Raw genomic sequence first — 22,155 nt, forward strand, 5'->3', positions numbered from 1 at the left:
CGGACCTGCCCGGAAGCATTATAGTGTTGCACAAAATAACACGAGTACTACTCCAACAACAACATGGCGACATGTGAGAATAGTAGCGAGGTCGACGATGAAATAAACGAACCAGGCGCTGCTCCTTTTGGAAATTTTATAAATTATTATACTTTTAATCCACCGGAGAATCGATTGAGTCTGATCCCCACCACGCTGCTTCAGGATTTGGGCTACAGCGACAGCAGTCAGACGACATTGCTGCTGGATGTGGGCTGCAACACAGGGGTAGAAGTAACCTGCATGTTCGTGTTAAATAATGGATATTTTTTCATTAAATGTCTGTATTTTGCTTTTATTAATTACAGGATCTAAGCGTAGCACTTTATAAACATGTAGTGCAGACCTCGGAATCAAACGTTCATCTTCTCGGCTTCGACCTGGACGACACCTTGATCCAGCGGGCCAACTGCACTAACCCTTTCCCGGGTAGCGTCACCTTCACCCCGCTGGACATCACCAAAGACTGCACGCCACTGCAGGACTACCTCAATCTGCACGGATCCTCGCATTTCCATGTGACTTTCTGCCTAGCCGTCACCATGTGGGTCCATCTGAACCACGGCGACGCCGGCCTGCTGCGACTCCTCTCTCGTCTGGCGGAGCTCAGCCAGCACCTCCTACTGGAGGCGCAGCCCTGGAAGTGTTACCGGTCAGCGGCCAGGAGGCTCCGAAAGCTGGGCCGGTCAGACTTCGACCACTTTAAGAATCTCCAGATCCGAGGGGACATGAGCAAACACGTTATGAGACACTTAGAGGGACACTGCAACATGGAGCTCGTACGGAGTTTCGGGGCTACTGTTTGGAATCGGAAGTTGTTGCTGTTTAAACGGAAGTGACTAAGGGGAGTATTTTTGGGTTACACAGGAAGTCGAATAGGGAAACATACAACTGTATTCATGATAAAATAACTTTACCAACTTGAAATTTCAACATTATTTGATACATTGTAATAGAAAATTTGTAAGTATATAAAATAAAACTTGTGTTAAAACCATATTTTAAACTTATTTTCGACTTGTATTGCAAATTATTTACGTGTAAATGTTTCACGTTTTTCATACAATACAGTGGGTTTTAAAACAGAACAATAATGGTAAATTTCAGCCATTCCAGTCATATTATGGATGTACTATTGTGTTTAGGTTTTTGTTAAACTTTAGATTAAGGCAAAAAAATCTGTTTATTAAAGTAGATGAGCAACAGGAAGGTAACAAACAAACAGCAATGTTCATCATTTTAATTACAGAGTACTAAAAATAACATTACATAAAATGTCTTTTTAAAAGAAACCATTGAAATATTACAAAGGTCTGTAAATCTTGTAAAGTTAGGATATAAAATCTTTGAACAATGGTGCATAATTGAGAAGAAAAATAATCTCCATAAAATGTATATATTAACTGTTCTACTACTTTAAAAAAAAAAAAAAGCAAAGAGATGGACACGAAATGCAGACACAGATAAGAGATGAGTCAACAAAAGATGCACAGCAACGCACCACAATCAGCTCTCAAGTTAATGATCGTTTAAAAAAAAAAAAAAAAAAAGTTAACATTTACAAGTGAGCCAAAAACCAGGGTGACTTGGCGAGTGCTCCCCCAGTACTCAAACCCTTTTGCTAGACTGGCCTTTTGTTCCATTCATTCATACTTTATCCACAGGTTTCATTAAAACTGTACACAAAAGAAAGAGGTTGCAACATTGTTGGGGAATACATGATGACATTTTATACTTTCCAGTCTTGTATGCTACTGTACACTCAACACTACCATCAAGAAAAGAGATGGGAGAGACTATACACCAAAAAAAAAAAAAAAGGAGGGGGGTCATGCGTACAGTGTGCTTGCTTTCCTTGCATCACTAGAGCCCTTGTTAGGATGCTGCAGTCCACGCTTGACGAGAAGACGCACTGGCCAGCTACGTCCAGCAAGGAGGTATTTCATCCGCCTCCTGCTGCAGAAGGAGAAGGCGTTGTGTCACATTTTTTTTTTTTTTTGGTAAACTAACACACCGCTTCAAGGGAAGGAAGTTCATTCAGTCACGCTTGTAAAGTGTGTGCACTTAGCAGGGGTCAGGAAGAAAGGAAACAAAAAGATGGAAGGAGGTGTGAGTTTTTTTTTGTGTGTTTTTTTTTTTGTGGCCCCGTGACGGCAGCTTGTTTGTGGTGGCTTGTGTAGGTTCAGTCCCCCTGAGGTCAAGAGTCAGGCAGACACCGCCCGCCTGCCTGCTCCATTTTTAAAAAAAAATTGTTAAGCTCACAGTTAGCTTTGGAGAGATATGCTTGCTAAACATTTTGAGTCCTGCTCATTTCCTGAAAAAGTTTGTGTGCTTCCCCGACTAGGCAGCGAGATCATGCTTTAGTTTCCCTCAAAGTGGAGCTTCTGGAGGGAGGAGGAGGAGGAGGAGAGGGGGTCCAGTTTGGGTGTGCTGGTGCCATGATGCTGACTGACGTGCTTGTTGTCAGTCCGTCGGGTTAGCTAGGTAGGTAGAGGACAAAAAACGAGGCTAGATGAGCGGCGCCGTGTCCATCAAGTCTTTGTTTGGGTCCAGGCTGGCGAAGAAGCGAACGTCTCGGTCTTTGTCCGACTGCAGCGCCATCACCGTCTCCTCCAGCTCGTCCGAGTAGGCGCAGCCTGCATCCTTGAAGTAGGCTGAGGATGCAAAACACAACCCAAAGTTAGACGGCTAACATTTATGGGGTTTTTTTGGCATGAAAAATGCTAACTTCTTTAGTAGGATTATGGATTTATACTGCAGTATTACAGCTCTTTAATGTAGTACTGAACCTTTCTTTGGACTTTTTTCTTATAGGATTACACCTTGAAAAATTAGAATTAAATGAGAAAAAAATGAGAATATATTTCACAGATTTTTTTTTTTAAACATAGGATTATGTTTTCCTTCTTTGCAGGATTCTGCTTTTTTATGTGTAAGATTATGACTTTTTACTAATAGGATTTTTTTCTTGTAACATTACATTTTTATCCAAAATGACTGAACATTAAATAAGAAAAAAATGACACATTTTATTATAGGATTAGAATATATTTCAGATTTTTTTTTTTTTAAACATAGGATTTTGTTTTCCTTCTTGGAAAAAAAACAGGATTCTGCCTTTTTGTGTAAGATTATGACTTTTTACTAATAGGATTTTCCTCAGGATTTCTTTCTTGTAACATTACATTTTTACCCAAAATGACTGAACATTAAATAAACTTTTCTTAGTGTCATGGTTGTTTAAATTTTCATACTTTTTTATTATTTTAATATTTTTACCCCAAGAAACACCTACATTTTTGGACAATGTTTTGGCTAATAAACACAAGCAAACCCAGACTTGTCCTGATTTGGGAAGCATCCTGCTAAAAAGCCAAGTAGAAGTTTTTATGTTGTGTACCTTTCTCCATGATGCTCTGTCGCAAGGCCTTGGCTACCAGCACGCGCACGTTTGCCACGGGGTCCGAGGAGAGGCTGAGCAGGCTGGGGAGAAGATGCTGGCTGAACTGCTCCATGGGCATGCAGTCCTCCTCTACGACAGCCTTGAGGACGCACACAGATAAAATGTGCTGAGGTGAAAATGTATCCTTCAACATTTTAGAATTAGAGCTAGCTTACTTGCATTCGAGTAAAGCAATCAGCGGAGAAACAGAAAAGCTTAGGTGCTACTCACCTGGCAGATGAAGGCAAATGCTTGTCGGCCCACCCACTTTGGACAGTGGCAGAACCTGACGGTGAGCTCATTGATGAAGTTAAGACCCAAGTCATCAGCGCCACTAGAGTACAGCTTCTGCAGGATCTCCACCACCTCAAATCATTTAAAAATGAGTTTTGTTTACACTAACAATTGCAGACAGGAAGTAAAGCAAAGCCCTACGGTGGTACGTACCAGCTTGTAGGAGATCCACCTGACCTCTGAGACTTTGTCAGAGCAGAGCGTGAGTGCGATCTGCCTGAGGTAGTCGTACACGTCATAATGGCTGTACAACTCGATGATCAGGATCAGCTGCCTGGAGGAAGCCGAAGAAAGAAAGGAAGGGTTTACTCATCATCATCATCATCATCATCCTCCTCACAGACAACAAAACAGGTGACAAGGCATTCAAAATGTTTGTCCTGCAGACGTACTCTGCCAGCTCATATCGGAACCTCCAGTTGCGACTGTTGTCCGTCACCATGAACTCCTGCAGCTGGTACAAATATTCTCTCCTCTTGTCTGCATGGAGGAGCTGCAACCACAACATTTCCTGTTAAACATCTATGGCGTGATGAAGGCTTTCTCATAGAGTTAGACTTAGAAATATTGCTCCCTCACTCTCACGTAAAAAAAAAAAAAGTATTCATGAAGTTTGTGGTTGAATACAATTATTAGTGAAAAAGAGCATATTTAAGCAACTTGTATGTATTCTTGGCCTGTATTAAAACTGTCTAAATGAACTAAAATACAGAAGAAGAAGCATCCAACTTGTGAATGTAGTATTCTAAACAGACCACTAGGTGTCACCAGAACACGTGACAGCCAGTGATAGCCAGAACAGGCAAGTTATTGCAGGTTTAAATGATGTCACACAATAACACGTTAATAATAGTAATAACATGACCATAACCCACAACAAGCTAAAACTCCTTTACTCAATCATTTAGATTTATTTACGTGTTAAATTACTCTAATTAAGTATACGAATGTGGGTATCTTATTTCTGTATGTTGCATTTCCTCTGTTTATATCTCCTACATTGGGTAATAAGTATGAAAAGATCATTTAATGGTGATTTCATATCTAGAGGGTTCTAAATCATATTAAAATCCATACTTTAAAGGTCGTAAACGGGTTTTCTATGCCACCACTATTCCATTTATTAATACTGAATCATACTTTGTGGAATTTTTTTTTTTTTTTAGGAAAAACATAAATATGCAGTTTGTGGAGTGGATTAAAATATTTGCAAAATGCTTTGCAATACTGTTTCTAAAAATAAAAAAATGCTCTTTTTTTGAGGAAAAAAAATGCCGTTTGTGGAGTGTATTGAAATATTTGCTAAGTGTTTTGTAATACTGTTTCTAAAAATGAAAAAGAGTTGAAGATAGCAATAAAAGCATGCATGCTTGCTAACACTGTCCTATATCTACATCAAGGAGAGTCCCTGCTCCAGTCGTACCTTGAGGAAGTCGTAGAGGTGCTTGAGCACACCGATGCGGACCTCGTCCAGGTCTTTAAGGAAGCCGTTAAAGATAGGCACAAGATCCGCCGCCGTCAGCTGGTCTCCCAGGATGACCGCCAGCTCGTGAATGGAGAAGGCGAGCGTGCGACGCACTTTCCACTGAAGACAAGAGACGCCGATGTATGAAGCGACAAAGCGAGGCATGACATCACAGTTGAAAACATCGTCCAAAGGCCCTCCGACATCAAACATCAACGACGTGCACTTCATTGCTCCGCCTACCTGCACATCAGTCGCCAACGTCTCATAAGTGTCCTTGAGGCAGTGCCAGTTCTGTCGGCCCAGAGTGAGCGCCACTCCCGGCAGGCTGAAGGCACAGTGCTTGGCTATCTCCGTGTCCACCGTCTGGGCCCGTGCCGGGTCCGTCATGGAGAGGTACTGATCCAACAGCTGCTGAGGGATAATATTCTGCTACCGAGGAGAGGAATTAGTTAGCAGATCAGATAAGAACTGCCGTAATAGTCTGAAGTGCTCACCTGGATCTTCGGCTTATCTTCAGACACAGAGTCATTCTTTCCCTCTTCCTCCACACTTTCAATGAGTTCAGACACCTGAGGAACAAGTAACATTAGACTTCTGTTGACAATGCAGTCATAATGTATCAAGCATCATCAGGACCACTACTACTGTTCAATCGCTAAGCAATAAAAGTTATTTGAGCTGAATCTAATCCAATAATTACAGTAAGTTATAGCAAATGTTGATCCTAAATCAAAGTATAATGTTAACATCAAGCTAGCAGGATGGTTTGGAGGGGGAAGAGCAAGCCAGTGTAAGGTACGACACCACCTTGATGCGGCAATAGTCAAACCTTTTTTTATAGGAGTCTCAATTACCACCCGTGATTAGATACACTACAAAAAGATGATAATTCATTCACTACAGCATCATACAACAATATCATAATGCCAGCATAAGGAACTCCATAGTACATTATTTTCATTTTTCCCCTCACACAAAACTAAGAGCTATAACAGGATGAACACGTGACAAGAGCCGGCATCATGGCTGTTCTGTAGCTCATCTTACCAGAACAGGAGAGTCAGGTGGAGACTCTTCCGGATACTCCAGGGGTTCTGTCTGTGTCTCCTCATCTCCTTGCTCCTGTACTGGACAGGACTCACTGGCTGAGAGGCTTTCTGTCGTTTGCTCGTCTTCCGTGACACTCTCTTCGCTCTCAGACTGCACCTCCACTGATTTACTCTCAACAGACGGGCTGTCAGCGTCGCTGTCGGCAGATGGTGCCAGCTGGCTTTCTGTGGGACTGTTGTCGGACGGGCTGTCAAGCTGAGCGGCCTTCAGAGCTGCCGACAATACCTGAACTTGAGCTGGAGGAGAATGATACGACTCAGTCGGCATGGCGACACACATACGAGCATAAAAGCACTTTAAGACGTCATCCTCTCACCTTGGACATCTGGGTCGTCCATGTGTGGCTGCAAACAGTCCAAGACCATCTTGATCTGGTCGCTGGTGGTTTTACCAGGACTGGCTTTGGAATCCAAACAGTTGTCCTCTGGTTCCTTCCGCTCCTCTTTCCTCCCATCCTTCACCACCCCTTCCCCCGTTTGACAACTAAGCAGCTCCAGCTCGCCGCTGATGTCTGGGAGAGGAGACCTCCAGAAGTGGAAAGAGTTAAAGTTCTCGTCTGTTTGTGGCATCTCCTTGGCGTTTCTGGCGTTGTTGGCGTTGGCGCCAGCATGCATGTAGCTGTCTAGCATTTCTCCGCGAGCTAAACTGTGGTTGTCGTCGTAGTTCATTTCGTCGGCTGCCGGCACATGTTCCGGAGACGGCGTAGCACGGCCATCTTGGTTGGGAGGTGTGTGAGCAATGGTTCTTTCCGTGTGACAGCCTCCAATGCCAGAGCAGTTGAGGGAGTTCAAGGAACAGTCACTGTAATGACAAACACGCCGATGTTAAAAACATCCTCATATCATTTTGTCTAATGCAGGAAATTATTTATTCGTCCAAGGACGCTGAAGCACAAAATGATCAGTTTCCAACACCCAATTTACTAATTTACTTTGATTTCAAACTTTTATGCAGATGTCTTACCTGTCTGACGTGCACCTGGAAACATCAAGCAATCCGCCATCGTCTCTGAAGTGGAGGCCTGCACCAGTTGGGTTGGCAAAGGTGGAGATGAAGCGGCCCAGAGACTGAAATGCAGCCTGCCGCACCTACATTTCAAAACATTTCTGATTAATGCCATCTTTTACCTAAATGATGTTTAAAATCATAGCAGTTCTTCTACCTTATCATATTAATAGAGATATCATGCCAAAAATGTGGTACTTACCCAGCGGGACTGGTCACTTATGAGGCTGATGAAGAGCGGGGACAACTTTGCACGTCGCACCTCAGGAGAGGTGGAGTTGGACACCATCATGAAGCACTCGGCGCAGGCTTTCCTAATGCCCCACAGGCTGTCTGAGCACAGGTCAAAGAACTTGGGAATCTAAAGCATGAGACAAGAGACCAGAATCAGAAAACAACATTTTGGGTGTATGTATCAAAAAAAAAAGGCGTAAACAGATGTTTCCAGAGTGCTCACCAGTAGTTTCTCTGTGGCCTCCTGACCCACAATTGAACAGAACTCTCCAAAATTGGCAGCACAGACCTACAGTACACCGGGGGGAAAGTTTAATCAAAACCTAAATTTTAAGAAAAAGAGGAATTTGATAACCAAGGTCTGACTCTCGTGGTTGTTGATCACATCCTGACCCCCGTTCACCCATGCAGATCAGAGATGTTTCCACATAATCTACATGTATTATTCTCAACAGCTATTTTCCAGCTCTGATAGTGGTATTTTTAACACAATGCATACGCATACTTTCCCCAACTGGCACAAGCCTTCCAAGGAATGAACATTCCACAGCGGAAAAGCAGTTATATTCTGCGGCGAGCTGCTGTGCAGAATCAAATCAAGTCTGACTTGCAAATTGATCATATTAAGTCAGACTAGATGGTGGTAACATAATCTGACCTTGGCTAAAATGTTGAGTTGTAAAGCTGGTGTAAAACAGGTGTTCAGACACGGTTACCTTGCGGACTTGAAAGAGTCTGGCGTCACTGCAGAGGTCGCAGAAGCGTGGCAGCAAGAGATGCTCCACTGTGTCCTTGCTCAGCATGGTCACTACTTTGCACATAATCTGAACATAGGGACATACAATATGAGATACACTGCTCAAGTTTTCTCAATTAAAGTTTGTACTGATTGAGAGGCAAAGTATTGCAATCTCTGAACATACAACACCAGAGACTTTGGAACACAAAATGCTTTGGCGGAAAACCCTAAAATCGCAATTTAAAAAAAGCAGTTCCCACATGGAATTTCATTACTTAGACTTTCTTTTGCTTAATACTGGTCAGAAAAAAAGTCTGTGATTGGATTGTGTTCTATTGAATTCCAAGGGTCCACTACACTAATGTGGGCCGACTTACAGCAACTGCTTCAATCTTGTAATCGTCATCACTGCTGGGTTCCGTGAGGTCCAGCAAAACAGGACAAACTTTGGACTCCATGTCGGCCTTTGAGATGAGGCCTTGCTCCAGCAACACAAGCAGTGCTGCTTGGCTGGTCTTTCGCACCTGGAAAATAAGCAGTCAGGTATTGAAATCTATTCTTAACTTTCCTGAGAATTACAATCCTACCTGGTTGTTTGGATCTGTGAGATATCGGACCACGATGGGTACCAAGTATCTGGAGAAGGCAGCAGGGAAGTTGGGCCGGCTCTCGTGCAGAAACATGGCAATGTTGGGCACCTGCTCCATCAGCTCGGCTCGCACGGTTGGCTCTGAGGTCATAAGGTTAAGGGTCAGATAAAGGAATATCCAAAAAATAGTAGAAAAGAGAGGCTAACGTCATCTACCTCCATCTTCTGACATTCTGGCAACTGTCTCCATGACACTGATGAAATCATTTTCATTATCGCTGAACTCGCGGAGCACATCAAGCAGCCCACGAGCCACAATCTGCCTAAAAAAACAACAGCAGTGTCAAGTTAGTTTGCCTTGCCTGTCATACCAGAGCACTGAAAAAGGTCGATAACAACAAAAGAGTTCATGTGAGGACAAAAGCAAGATGTTTGTGTGTTCTTTGTGTTTTTCCCCCACCCACAGGAAAGGAGGAAATAAATAATAAATACACTACTGTTATCGCACAAAACTCGTGCTGAGACCGGAATAAATCTGCTATTTGACGTCTTCAAATCAGTGCTGCAGTATAAGGCCCGTGTAGTGATGCGGTGAACACTCACATAGGAATGCAGATAGTCATCCAGGAGTCAGAAACACAACTTGAGCACTGCCAGTCTTTGTTTATTCCAAAGAGAAACTATATTGTGACAACTCTCTTCCCAATTATTCATTAAACTTGCTCAAATAAGTGAAAGGCAAGCTCTAAGCTAAACTCTTTTAACATCTAAGTGCATAAAAACTGGAACAAAATAAATTATGTCCAAGTTACTGATCACTGACAATATGTGGAAGCATGGCGAGAAATGTACTGGTGCGCCGATGTGGCCAGATCAAGGAACCCAACTTAATTCACTTTCCATGCGACTTCATACACACTATGGCAATATTTACCGTGCAATTACATTTATCAAATAAAAACCTCCCGAGTTCAAACCTCAGTTTTGCTTCCTACAGCAGCCTGTTCAGGCAGAAAAGTAGCTCCTTCAAGATTGTATCAATCACGCATCATGCCAGCCCCTTTCTAACCGCTAACCACCTCACACACAGTATAAAAAAGGGAGTAACAACTGCGGTGTAATTTCCTCTTGAGAGTGAGTTGACAAGTTCACACTACGGCTACATATTATTTTCATATTTCCTGCCAGATGTGACACTATGCGGTAATGTGCACCCTGACTGCCGAAGTCCACTGATGTGGATTTCCTGTTTCCTTTATTCTAGCACTCTTGGCATGATAAAATAAGCATTAGCGCATAGTATGTTTGTGTTATTTATTTTCTTTATGTTCTTACCTGTTAAACACATTCTCACTGAAGGCATACTTCTCTAGCCTCCCGAGTGGCGTTAAGTTGTCTTGACCGGCGTCGAGGAAGGCTGTAATGCGGATGCCGTCACATTCGGAACCATAATCATCAAATCCAACTGCAGGATGAAGACAAAAGTTGACTTTTATGGCCATAAAAGATGAGTCACTGGATCATGTAAATAACTGAGCCAGCCTTAGAATGTGTGAATTAAGTCAGACCAGTCACATTCCAATTGGATTTATTTGTATTTCATAACCATATTAATTGCCGACAGGAGTGGTGGTTGGTCTGCACATTGAAAACTACAGTTTTAACTGTTAAGGTTAACCATCATAGGGTTTCCCATATATTAATTTATTTGTAGCGGCCTGTCAGAAGTAAATTTGGGCCACCACAAAAAAGATTTGGCTCTACCTATCCCGCAATCACACATTTGAATGGGACCATCTGTGAATGTAACTTGTCGCTACAACTCCGCATATTAGGTGGACGTATGAACCACAGGTTGCTCACCACATATGCACCTGGTCTGTCAACTGTCAGAATTCGAAACTATTTACTGGGTATACCCTCCAGGTACTTTTTTTTTTCAAAAAAAGCTTCTGGCAACAAATCTAGTACATTTTTATGGTCTTTTTGGAGACTGATATTAAAGTACATATTTTTCTTGTCAACAAGCAGCAGGTGCTGCTGTGGCCCCCTCCTCCATATAAAAGCACTCAGGCAGCTTAGTGTTGTTTGTGATTTTATAAAATGACAAAAAACAAACAGATGAAAGAGAATTTATATTTCTAAACATATTGGTTTAGCTTCTCATGTTTGTTTTACATGATGAAATCCACCACAAATAAAATAGATTGCAGTCATGTGGGAAACACTGCACCACCTTGCACAATCTTACCAAGAAGTACTCCAAGACTACCAAGAAGCTGGATTTCCAGGAATGCTCAGGAGGCAGAAATCACTATTGGTTTAGATTTCAACAATACACCCATTTATGTTATGCATTTCCAATATATAGACCGATGGACAGATAGAATATTTGCCCTTTACAACTATATTATTCTTATATTACCACTTTTCTTGTAATTGTTTAACTTTTTCAAGTTGTGTACTCACAATCATCCAGATCGTCATGGCCATCTTCAAAATATAACGATAGACCTGCAAAGAAAAAACATGTTATGGAGAATCTGTGGTGGTAAACACGCCATCAACACACCACCATATGAATCACATTCTTCCTCAGTATCAGGAGACATAATACATTGTGGTCGCAACACTATTCGCACTTCATGCATTTCTCAACCGATTGAAATTTTTTTTCGGACGCAACATTTAATTCAAATCAGTCACTGCTGTTATTGCACCACAAACAACAACAACAACAGATTCATGACTTCCAGTTGACAAGCACACAAAACCCTCACAGAGAGAAGGTGTCGGGACCTCTAACAAAAAAATAATCTGATCAAGAGATTAGGTAGTGGGTATTTGCGTTGGTTAAAACCTGAGCAAGAACCTAACTCAAACACCCACCCAACCCTAACTTGCATTAATGGTAAATAGATGGTTAGTTTTAAATATACAGTATATATGTCTTGTTACTTTAAGGAGAATATTTGCCTCACGAAAGCAATAATTAGACTTGTAATGTCAGTTAATAAGATAATGTAATTTCAGTGTACATATGTATCTATTATTTAGGGCTATTATTTATTATATTAGGGCTGTACCATTCTGCAAAAAAAGGATCACCATGTACAGGCAACGGAGCTTCTTTTGAAATAAATCACACTATTTGTTATGTTTAGTTATGTAGATCGTAAAATCACAAAAAATCATAATGAGATAGCATGTTTGAGTAATTATTTCTGATTTTTTGTGCAGCCCTAAATAAAAGCACAAATGTTGATAATTATTTTACTGCCAATCTTTAACATTGCTTGATTAAATTGATCAAGTACATACAGCTGAATAACATTTATATCCTAAATATGTTGGTGTATATAATGTAACAGCTATGCAATTAAAGGTGCAATTTAGCTAAGAGAGTCTATATATAATTCAAAATAAATGTATAATAATGTTACTCACACTACTTCTGGATAATGAGGCGTAATTAAGTGGTTTAAAATAACAGGCATGTGGTTGAGCCTGCTGAAATATTCATTGGGTAGCTGCTATCAAACTCACACAGCCAAGTGGTGTACTTAACTATTTCAATCATCTTTTAACAGCTTGGTTGTTAGGTGATTTGGGTAGTGTGAATGAAAAAGAGTTGTGAAGAAAGAAGCAACAGCATGTGGCGGAAGGCTAACGCCAGTGTTTACAGCTGGACAACGAAGGGAATGTGCTTCGAATATAAAAACAAGTCGGTTGCGTAAAGAGTACACATTAAATGCCGCGTTTCCTTTAACGGGGGTAGTGACACCCGGGGTGTTTTATTTGCTACAGCTATCAGAGTATATTGGGGGATAACATTATGTCACCTAGGTAGCGACATATAGGGGGATTTGTGCAGCTTAAATGTCTGAATATGACTTTAGCATGCAAGCTAATGTTAGCTAGGTCAACTGGCTAGCCTTTGCTATGACAACAATCAGGCTATAATTGCAATATAAACACTCAAATGTGTTTGCTCGTGTTATTTTACAAGAATATAAATGTAAACAAAGTCGTTGTGAGTACCAACATAGCCTTAAAGTCATACACTTCGACATCCCCGTGTACCTTTTGTTAGCGGACTGGCTAATGTTGCTAAGTTTGCTAACACGATCTTGTCCAGCCCTTTCGCTTGACTTGACTCGCCTTAAGAGCTAGCACTTTGTCTAGGATACTAGTGATATTGAAGAGGCCACTATGCAACCGCTTCTCTCTTTTGGGTGATATTACTGTGTTAAATAAGTTAAAATAAGCAAGAAAACGCAAGTTCCAGAGTGCCATTTACCTGCCATGTTGAGAATCGGCTCGGGCTCTGCGGGCTGCCGTCCCGTGTGGGCTGTCACCAGCGCTCAGCTGTCAGTCAAACAACGCAGCAAAGCGCTTCCTGAATGTACTTCCTGATTGCCGAATGTAGCAGCTAATCGATTGTCGGCTTTTACGACAGTGGTTCAGCTTATCAGCTTAAACATAAAGTCAACATAACTCGGCATTTAAACTTGGGCCTTTGTGTTAGCACAGTATCTCCAGACAAAAAAAGGGGGAGCTGCGGGAGTCATGTGACCGCGCATTTCAAGATGGAGACTGCTACTTTCGCTGCTTAGCTTACTCCGCTGTTTACAATCATCACAACATGGGATGCAGCCTTTTTAACGCTCTCACTAACAATTCCGCTTTAATGTCACATTTTGTATTGCCGTGAAGTGAAACTATATACTTAAACACTCCGTCTTGTGGTAAAATATTCAAGATAATTTAACTAGAGGGAGAAAGTGTTGAAAACGTAGAAAACTGCCAATGGTCGCCTCAATGTAAACCAGGAAGCAGCAATGGCGTTAAGAGAGTTAAAAGTTTGTCTTCTGGGGGTAAGTCTATATTCCTTTATACTTATTTCACCTCTCGAAGCCACAGATTTTTTGTTGTTGTTTGTCAAATACCTAGAGAAATCGACATTAACCTATGTTTTAAATCTTGACATCATGGCTAGTTACATCGAAAGCCAAGAAACTGCGGGGGACTGGACATCTCCCTTCACTGTTATTGATTGTCATTTTGTATGTGTCATTGCCATACCTTCAAATTCTTACCTCACCCAATGGCTAATATAGCCATAAATCAAAACAGAAGCATTGTTCCCCATAGTCAAAGATCGGGAGTACTCTGCAGGTTTTAAGGACAGACTGCAAAACATTAGTCAAAGATCATCCATGTGACAGGAGCAATCTACTGCAAAAATATTACTGAAAGATCCTTTCTCTGACTATAGTGTCCTACTGTTTTTAAGGAAGTACTGAAAAAACACTAGTCAAAGATCCTCAATATGACAGGAACACACTGCGGTTATTAACAGCATATTTCTTGTTAATTAGAAAGGGAATGGCAAGATCTTTGCTGTCAGTATTACGAATTTTTAACTATTTTGGTCCTTTCCTGACTGCACTTCAACACAAGACCAGAACAGCTTGTTGACACCCTCAGACAGGCGAGTGGTACAGATTATTCCAAATAAAAGTTATAAGGGCTGACAGTTGTTTGCAAGCCAATATAACCAGCAAACTGCTGAAGTTCAAAGTTGGTTGCCTAGCAACAATGCCAAAACAAAATGCAAAAAGATACCAACCCTGGAAATCCAGGTCCAAAATGAAAACCAGCGCTTGTCTGGCTGTAGGATGAGGACGATGGAATCAAATATAAATCCAGTTCCTGAATTATATGAACTTTGCGATATCACAAACAGACTAGATCTAAGAGCCTGCTACCACAGATTGGGAATGTAGAACATCAGCCTCAACAAAAAAATTCTGAGATCCAAAATGAAGTCATACACCTCAGAGAGGAAAACGGAGCACAGCGCAAGGATACCAAGGCAATACGAGATGATAACAAGTGAGGACACTAGACTTAAACAGGACTTCCACCGACTCAGTTGCAAATCAATGGAAAAGAGTGTAGTTGGCCATGGAGGAGAAAGTCCACCATGATGGTGAGCAAGACAGGTGGGCGGGGCTAGGTGGACAACAGTGTAGAATGTATTCATTAGCTCTGAACTGAGTATAAAATAAAGTTATACGCTATGCTTACACTTGATGAATGTTACTGACTGAACAGAATGACTTTATGTGTGTTTGATGTCAATCAAAACCAGAGCAGCTGTAGGAAAGAAAGATTTTCCTTCCTTCTTTACAATGTTACCAACACTTAACAATAAACATACAAAATAATAGTACTTATATGGATAAGTAACTGGAAGTATGTGTTTACACAATGCAACATTTATGTCAGTAATGGCATTGTTAATACATTTGATAGACTATAACCGAAATCGTCATCATCACTGATCCTTCATGAATTCAACTAATAATCCAGAGATACAGATTAGCTTTAAGATATATTGTGCGAGAATGGAATATTAAAGATCATTTCACCATGGGAAGAAGGAAAATGGAGGATACAACTCACAAAAAAGGAAGGATTACATTCAATAACATTTATCTACGTAGCAAGGGCCTGCTCAACTAGAATAAGGAAGCCATGTATCTACATTCAGTGACATTCACAGTACAACACTGAAGACGGCAGGACAGGAAGACCAGGAAATGGGAACCATTAGCTATCCAGACAACAAATGATTGGAACTGAAAATGGTAGATGTGGACAAGGATCAGTGGGAAAGGAAAAAACTATTTAAAAATAACTGTTTTTATTGTATAGCAGAATAATGTAGATAGTGAATTAGTGCATGTTGAATTTTGAAATTAATTAATTAGTGTTTTTTGGACATGTGCAAATGTGAATTGTAACATGAAGCACTGTAAACATGTAAGCTGGATGCAAGTTCGGAATACATTTAACCATAACCATACTGCAAGAACACTAGAAACACGAATCAAAGATCCTCTTTCTGACAGGAGCGCTCTGCTGTTTGTAATGAAAAAACATAACTGAAAGAGCCTCACTAAGACAGGAGCACTTTGCTGTTTTTAAAAATATACTACTATATCATAGGCTACCAGTTCGACCAGAACTACCAGTTCCAATGGGCTACTAGTTGAAGAGCCCTGGTTTACTTGATTAAAAAGTCACATGAATAGTAACGCTGATTGTTTGCTTGCATGTATATGTATTTTTTTAAAGCAAAAAAAGAGGCAATGTGCAGCATTATTAGTAACGTATAAGTAAACTGTATATACCTATACATATATATACAGTTTACCTTTGTGTGTTTTTGACCATGTGTCTGTGAATGGTGACTAAAGTTTGTTGTTGTTTGCAGGACACTGGTGTTGGCAAGTCAAGTATTGTGTGGAGATTTGTGGAGGACAGCTTTGACCCAAACATCAACCCAACTATAGGGTAAGTTCACCCAATAACTCGCTTTGATGCAAGTGAGAACGCTTATGGTGTCATTCTGTTTAATCATACCTTTACCATTATTATCATCACCTGTTCTCCATGGTCAATTTTGACTTACTGTAAGTTACCAAATACGGTTGCTGCTCTATAAAAGGCTACTGCTTTTTTTAAGTGACAATAATTTACTTTATAATGTATGTTTGTTTCCCTTTTTATTTTTATTATGTGTCCCCAGAGCTTCTTTTATGACCAAGACGGTGCAATACCAAAACGAGCTGCACAAGTTCCTGATATGGGACACGGCAGGACAGGAGCGGGTTAGTAAAAGCCATTCATTCTTAATCATTTTAAAGGGTGGCTAGAAAGATAATAGACATATTAGGCTTTGTTGAGTTTTATTAAATGTCTGTAAGTGTGTTTTAAGGGAAAGTGCACTTCTGCTTTATTTCTGACAGGGGGCAACGTTGCTGTAAGTCAACACAGTCAAATTGGTTTGCCCAAAGTAACTTTAAATATGTTTTTATGCTTTAGAACCAAAAAGTCACATTGTGGTTAAAGTTTAGAACTTAGGACTGTTATGGAGACAGTGTTGGCATCACTGTAAGGAACTGCTTTCACTACGGTTATTATGATGGTTGAGGGCCATTGTTGTCCTCTCCAGAGAGACGAGATAAGAGTCTTTTATTCTCCTCCTCCTCCTCGTTCCTTCCCTCGGCTCCTTGGCGGCCTTCAGAGGACATACATGCATCTCTGGTTAAGATAAAATGAGGATGAAACCCAACCAGTCAAAGTAGGGTTTTTTTTCCCACATCCATTTCCAGTTAATATATATTAATGTTTTATTGTACAATACAGAGCACATGGCATCACCTTTTATGGCAACAGTTTCTTATGTTACTTAAGCATTTTATTTTCCCTGCATTCCTTCCTCATTTCTATGTGGTCCCTCAACATTCCCAAGAGGCTCAGTGTGTCTGCAGCTTCTCTGCATCATTTGCACTGGAGCTCAACTTTAACAAAATATATGTGTTTATATATTTATTGTACTGTAGTGAACTAATGCAATGAAAAATTGGCATTCAAAACTAACGATTGAGGTCAGACAAGATGTAGACAAATCACGCACTTTAATACATTTTTCAAGTAGTTTGGCACAGAGAATGACCCTTATGTGTATGGAAAATACAGTCCTCCATTAAGATACAACTCATTCTGTAGTCATAGCAAAAACAGTTCCTTGTCCGTTAACAAAGCAATTGAAAATGTTGTGGTTGCCAGCCAGTGAAGTCGCTGTGCGCTGGAATGGATTTGACTGAATTTGTATTGTCAAAACATGACCAAAAAGTAAGAACCCTCTCACTCCCAAGTATGGAGAATTTGGTTTGTGAAGAATTAAAGATCAAACGGACACACACAAGTTCCATTTGCGACGGTTTCATGACATTCCGCTTGTCGTTTGCTTGATGACTTCCACATGTGTGAGGTCCATTGTAATTAAAACAACTCCTTGTATGAGCCCGGAACAATATGTCTGGCTGTTTGTGGCATTCCCAATGACAGTGAGGTTTTATTTGTACTTTGATTACGTTTGCTATGGTTTTATTCAACTGTCCTTGCCCTTCTATAGTTCCGAGCTCTGGCGCCAATGTACTACAGAGGTTCTGCAGCGGCCATCATTGTTTATGACATCACAAAAGAGGTATTGGTTATTATTGTATTTCATTATTGTATTGTAAATGTAGTCTGAGATTAATTTCTCAGAATACATTTTGCACTACGTGCATAAAAGTTGGTTCCGATTGTTTATCCTTGGCTCAAAGGTCTGTCTCCACTGAGTGCCTTTCACATCCTTCTCCGCAGCTTGAGTTCATATTTCTGTGGAAGGAAAAGTTGAAGGTTTTTTTGGAAAGAGGAGCCTAATACCTTGGATTTTGTCTTTTGAATCTAAGGTTTCAGCCAGCAGCTAATTATCTTAGCTTAGTAGAAAGAGGGGGAAAATGCTCGTTTGGCTTTCTCCAAAGGCAGCAAAATTGCACCCAATTGCAACGAAAGAGCACTTGGAAGTGCAGAAAGGACAATTCTGGGAAGGAAGCAAGTGTTTTGTTTATTTTTTTTAACTGGCCAAATGATAACAATCAATTAAGTTTGAATGAGATAGCAGTGCCTTATGCTTACATGTGTGTTGTCAGGAGTCCTTCCAGACTTTGAAGAACTGGGTGAAGGAGCTGCGTCAGCATGGTCCTCCTAATATTGTAGTGGCCATTGCCGGCAACAAATGTGATCTCTCGGACGCCAGGTGAGCGTTTGTTTAAGGTTCAAGTACTGTTATCCTACAGCATGTTCCTTATAATTACATATAGAATCATGTTCGCTTTGACAACAAATGATGTCTCTTGGTTAAGCTTGAAATTGCATCTGTGTGTGTCAATGTTTGTGTTGAAATGTAACCATTGTGAACTGTTTACAGGGAAGTCTTGGAGAAGGACGCCAAGGACTATGCCGACTCCATCCATGCCATATTTGTAGAGACCAGTGCCAAGAATGCCATTAACATCAACGAGGTGTTTATAGAGATAAGTGAGTGTTGTTCCCTGAGAATTTGGTGTGTGCATTGTTATGCAGTTGTAATGCTTTCACAAGAATTGACTAAGTACGTATCCTCACTAGTGTCACGGGGCTATGCTGGAGCCTATCTCAGCTGTCTTTGTGTGAGAGGCATTGTCATTGTGAATGTTATTCATACTCACATTCATACCTATGGACAATTTGGAGTCGCCAATGTGGGAGGAAACCGGAATACCCGGAGAAAACGCACAGGGACAACAGGCAAACTCCATGTTCGAATCTCCACTTGGGTATTTGGTATTGGAGTTTGCATGTTCTCCCCATGCTGGCGACCAGTTCAGGGTGTATTCCGCTTAAACCATACGTGTTTCTAGTGCTATTAATGGTTTGAAAAAAGAACATTTTAAAACAAATATTGCCCTGGTTTATGTGGACAAACACTGAAAAGCCACTAATAGTCAAATGTTTGGACATCGTGTATTGCGTGGTAATTCGAAAAGAACTATGCCATCCAAACACCTGACTTTTAATTGCACAGTTTGTTGTTTATTGTGCGTTTCTTTTCGCAGGTAAGCGCATCCCAGTTGCAGACGCGGCGGGGGCAATGTCTGGAAAAAGTTTCAAACTGGGGCGGCAAGCGTCAGAGTCTCGCAGGATGTGCTGCTGATGATGTCGGTGACTTATTCCCAAGTTTCCCCTGATCTTTGCCTAACCTCATTCTTTTGTCCTTTTTCAGTGTACAGCTATCGCACACAAGCATGCAATTTAAAAAAAAAAAAGGTGGTGGAAGTGAAAGGTGAAAGCTTAAAAGTTGATGGAAACAATTTAGGTGACAAAAATTAGAATCTTTATACATTTTTTTATAGTGTCTAAGTTATTGTCTTTAATAACTGTTTAAACCCAGTGTGTGCAATCAGTAATTTATCATTATTGATTCCTATTGTTAGGAAAAGGTGGTGTAAGCTACAAATACAAACAAATAATTAAAGATATAAGGCAACCGATGACATTTTTATATTATACAGAGTTCTTATGTTGTGTTTTATATCTGCATTTAACCTGTATGGACATTTTGTGATGAGAAACCGGCGGTCTCTGACCATTACATGCTAAGTCTGTATGTGGTCTTCGCCGCTTTGCTTGCACTTTGTAATTGTTTAAACACTTGATACTTTATTTTGGTGCAGTGAGGAAAAAAAATTAAGAAGCTGACGTGGCGCTACGTCAACATACTTTGACTTCTGGGCGAACCTCTGCCTTCTGTCTGTTTTCACTTATCGCTCACACTTGATTCTAATCTCTGTCACTTGTTCTTCTTTATTCCTCGTGACTTCAGGCACTCACTTTAGGGGACATCTCATCTTGTATCGGTAGTCCGCTCATACTTGTTGAACTTGATGAGAAGCTCGATTGTATGCAACTTCATGTTCCTTCCTGCTTTTTATGATGCAACAGTTGTCGCTATGACAGAGAGGAGAGACTGGTGAATAGTGCAAGGACATTTTCTGATGTCCTTTGTTGGTCGTTTAACAGTACATTACAGCAACGCACACTTGTGTTGACTCTTATTTCCTCTTGAATTATTTGTTATACCGTTTGCATGTTTCTAATGGACATGAAGGACAAAGTGCCATGTTGCAAGCTTCTTTACTAAGCCATGCATACCTAATTAACACTTCTGATTGCAGGTGTATTATAATGGTGGAAAATTGTTGGAAGTCTTGATTGTGCAGGGTGGTTTTTTAACACAAAACAGTTCCCTGTAATTCCGAGGAATTATAAGTTGTGTGCCAGTTTTGCAGTAATTGAAATGCCAATAGTCTTGGGCTGGCCCTGGGAATGTGATTGGTCAATGTTATGTATATTTTACAGCGTTATATGACATAACACTGCACAAAAATCCATGACTATATTCTGTATTAATTGAAACAATTAAATGATGTGTAACATCTACATACTCGGTCATATTAGCACTGTGGTGGATTTATTTAGCTTTTTAATATGTTTCATAATGAATGCCTGTGAAAGCACTTGTTGTATTTCCAGATGTATAAAAAGGGAATTGTCAGTTTCCTTACTAATAAAAGATTGACTGTTTTTTTTCTTTTGGTGCATCCTCCATGAAGTCATGCACATTTCTGTATAATTAAGTTTTGAATAAGAACTGCACTATTAATCATACTGCAAACTTGACATGTTGAGCAACTTCAATCCAGAAAAAAACATGTATTTGCAATGTCTAAGAATGTGTTACTTGAATGTTGTTTTAACCAGTCAAACAGGTGCAACTAGTAACTAATCACAGTTGCATGTACTGTAGTTTTTATTATGATTACATGTAATATAAGTCTGAAGTGAATGGAGTGAGTGATAAATTAACATTTAAATTCATCTGATGAAAAAAAAAGAAGTACAAAGTAATTATTTTCGACCTAAGAAGTTACAAAATCCAATTAAAAGGGTAAGAGAAAATACAGTTAATACAAACTCATTCATTCAGGGTCGCAGGGGGTGCTGGAGTCTATCCCAACTGTCTTTCGGGCGAGAGGCGGGGTACACCCTGGACTGGTCGCCAGCCAATCACAGGGCACATATAGACAAACAACCATTCACACTCACATTCATACCTATGGACAATTTGCAGTCGCCAATTAACCTAGCATGTTTTTGGAATGTGGGAGGAAACCGGAGTACCCGGAGAAAACCCATGCATGCACGGGGAGAACATGCAAACTCAACACAAAAATGGCTGAGAGTGGAATCGAACTCAGGTCACCTAGCTGTGAGGCCCGTGTGTTAACCGCTTGTCCACCGTATGTATGATGATGTAATATTTAATTACATGTATTTCTCATATTGTATTGAGCAACCAGACCCTTTCCCATTTGGCAGAAAGCACCATTCTAGCTTCTATGGTTATCATCACACTTTTACACTATAAACAAGAAAGCTCATGATATTAGCAAACGTAGCACGTGACAATGGTTTGAACCTTTTCCACAAGGTTCCAGGAAACCAGAGAAAACGCACACATGAACAGGGAGAACATGCAAACTCCACACAGAGATGGCCGAAGGTGGAATCAAGTATTTTATTAAACATTATTTTCAGGGGATTGAAATTTTGGTATTATAATAATTCTTAACATGTCTTTTAAAAACATCAAGATTTAAAAACTAACATTTTTTTTTAAAAAGCCCATTTTCATTATAAATGCCTGGTACTTTCTGCAGTTGTCAATAAACACTCTTGGCCGCTATAAGAGAAAAAGTAGTATAAAGCGTAAATGCCTGTGGACAATACTA

General features: G+C 40.4%; 3 protein-coding genes across 5 annotated transcripts; 2 read left to right on the plus strand and 1 right to left on the minus strand.

Annotated features, from left to right (window-relative positions):
* Positions 1 to 34: 34 nt before the first annotated feature.
* Positions 35 to 1,734, plus strand: LOC131106107 (pre-miRNA 5'-monophosphate methyltransferase). Its single transcript, XM_058054882.1, has 2 exons — positions 35 to 267; positions 348 to 1,734. The coding sequence occupies exons 1-2, from the start codon at positions 64 to 66 to the stop codon at positions 876 to 878; spliced, it is 735 nt and encodes a 244-aa protein (XP_057910865.1). The 5' UTR covers positions 35 to 63; the 3' UTR covers positions 879 to 1,734.
* Positions 1,568 to 13,954, minus strand: ppp4r1l (protein phosphatase 4, regulatory subunit 1-like). Of its 2 annotated transcripts, none has more exons than XM_058054878.1 (20): positions 13,221 to 13,954; positions 11,390 to 11,434; positions 10,256 to 10,385; positions 9,137 to 9,243; positions 8,919 to 9,061; positions 8,709 to 8,855; positions 8,309 to 8,416; positions 7,816 to 7,881; positions 7,561 to 7,719; positions 7,317 to 7,441; positions 6,670 to 7,154; positions 6,291 to 6,589; positions 5,738 to 5,812; positions 5,484 to 5,672; positions 5,199 to 5,360; positions 4,168 to 4,268; positions 3,929 to 4,049; positions 3,713 to 3,847; positions 3,440 to 3,581; positions 1,568 to 2,693 (listed from the first exon to the last, which is right to left on the minus strand). In XM_058054878.1, the coding sequence occupies exons 1-20, from the start codon at positions 13,225 to 13,227 to the stop codon at positions 2,548 to 2,550; spliced, it is 2,892 nt and encodes a 963-aa protein (XP_057910861.1). In that variant the 5' UTR covers positions 13,228 to 13,954; the 3' UTR covers positions 1,568 to 2,547. The 2 variants fall into 2 exon arrangements, with proteins under 2 accessions (XP_057910861.1, XP_057910862.1); XM_058054879.1 differs by having other exon boundaries at positions 5,484 to 5,669; positions 13,221 to 13,952.
* rab22a (RAB22A, member RAS oncogene family) lies at positions 12,692 to 20,954 on the plus strand. Of its 2 annotated transcripts, XM_058054884.1 has the most exons (8): positions 12,692 to 13,797; positions 16,206 to 16,285; positions 16,521 to 16,602; positions 17,913 to 17,984; positions 18,475 to 18,581; positions 18,753 to 18,862; positions 19,420 to 19,521; positions 19,587 to 20,954. In XM_058054884.1, exons 1-7 carry the CDS (start codon positions 13,762 to 13,764, stop codon positions 19,515 to 19,517), a joined length of 585 nt encoding a protein of 194 aa, XP_057910867.1. In that variant the 5' UTR covers positions 12,692 to 13,761; the 3' UTR covers positions 19,518 to 19,521; positions 19,587 to 20,954. The 2 variants fall into 2 exon arrangements, with proteins under 2 accessions (XP_057910867.1, XP_057910866.1); XM_058054883.1 differs by having other exon boundaries at positions 12,698 to 13,797; positions 19,420 to 20,954.
* Positions 20,955 to 22,155: the final 1,201 nt, after the last annotated feature.

This window comes from Doryrhamphus excisus, chromosome 18, assembly GCF_030265055.1.
Source record: "Doryrhamphus excisus isolate RoL2022-K1 chromosome 18, RoL_Dexc_1.0, whole genome shotgun sequence".
Taxonomy (NCBI): Eukaryota; Metazoa; Chordata; class Actinopteri; order Syngnathiformes; family Syngnathidae; genus Doryrhamphus; species Doryrhamphus excisus.

Bases quoted from the DNA above. Each gene is read 5' to 3' on its own strand.
- LOC131106107 (XM_058054882.1), top strand. From the start codon at position 64: ATGGCGACATGTGAGAATAGTAGCGAGGTCGACGATGAAATAAACGAA. The intron at 268-347 runs GTAGAAGTAACC...TATTAATTACAG, and splicing joins ATGTGGGCTGCAACACAGGG to GATCTAAGCGTAGCACTTTA.
- ppp4r1l (XM_058054878.1), bottom strand. The intron at 5,673-5,737 runs GTGAGCACTTCA...TCTCCTCGGTAG, and splicing joins AAGATAAGCCGAAGATCCAG to CAGAATATTATCCCTCAGCA. The intron at 5,361-5,483 runs GTAGGCGGAGCA...TCTTGTCTTCAG, and splicing joins CGTTGGCGACTGATGTGCAG to TGGAAAGTGCGTCGCACGCT.
- rab22a (XM_058054884.1), top strand. From the start codon at position 13,762: ATGGCGTTAAGAGAGTTAAAAGTTTGTCTTCTGGGG. The intron at 17,985-18,474 runs GTATTGGTTATT...GTGTGTTGTCAG, and splicing joins TTTATGACATCACAAAAGAG to GAGTCCTTCCAGACTTTGAA. The intron at 18,863-19,419 runs GTGAGTGTTGTT...TTCTTTTCGCAG, and splicing joins CGAGGTGTTTATAGAGATAA to GTAAGCGCATCCCAGTTGCA.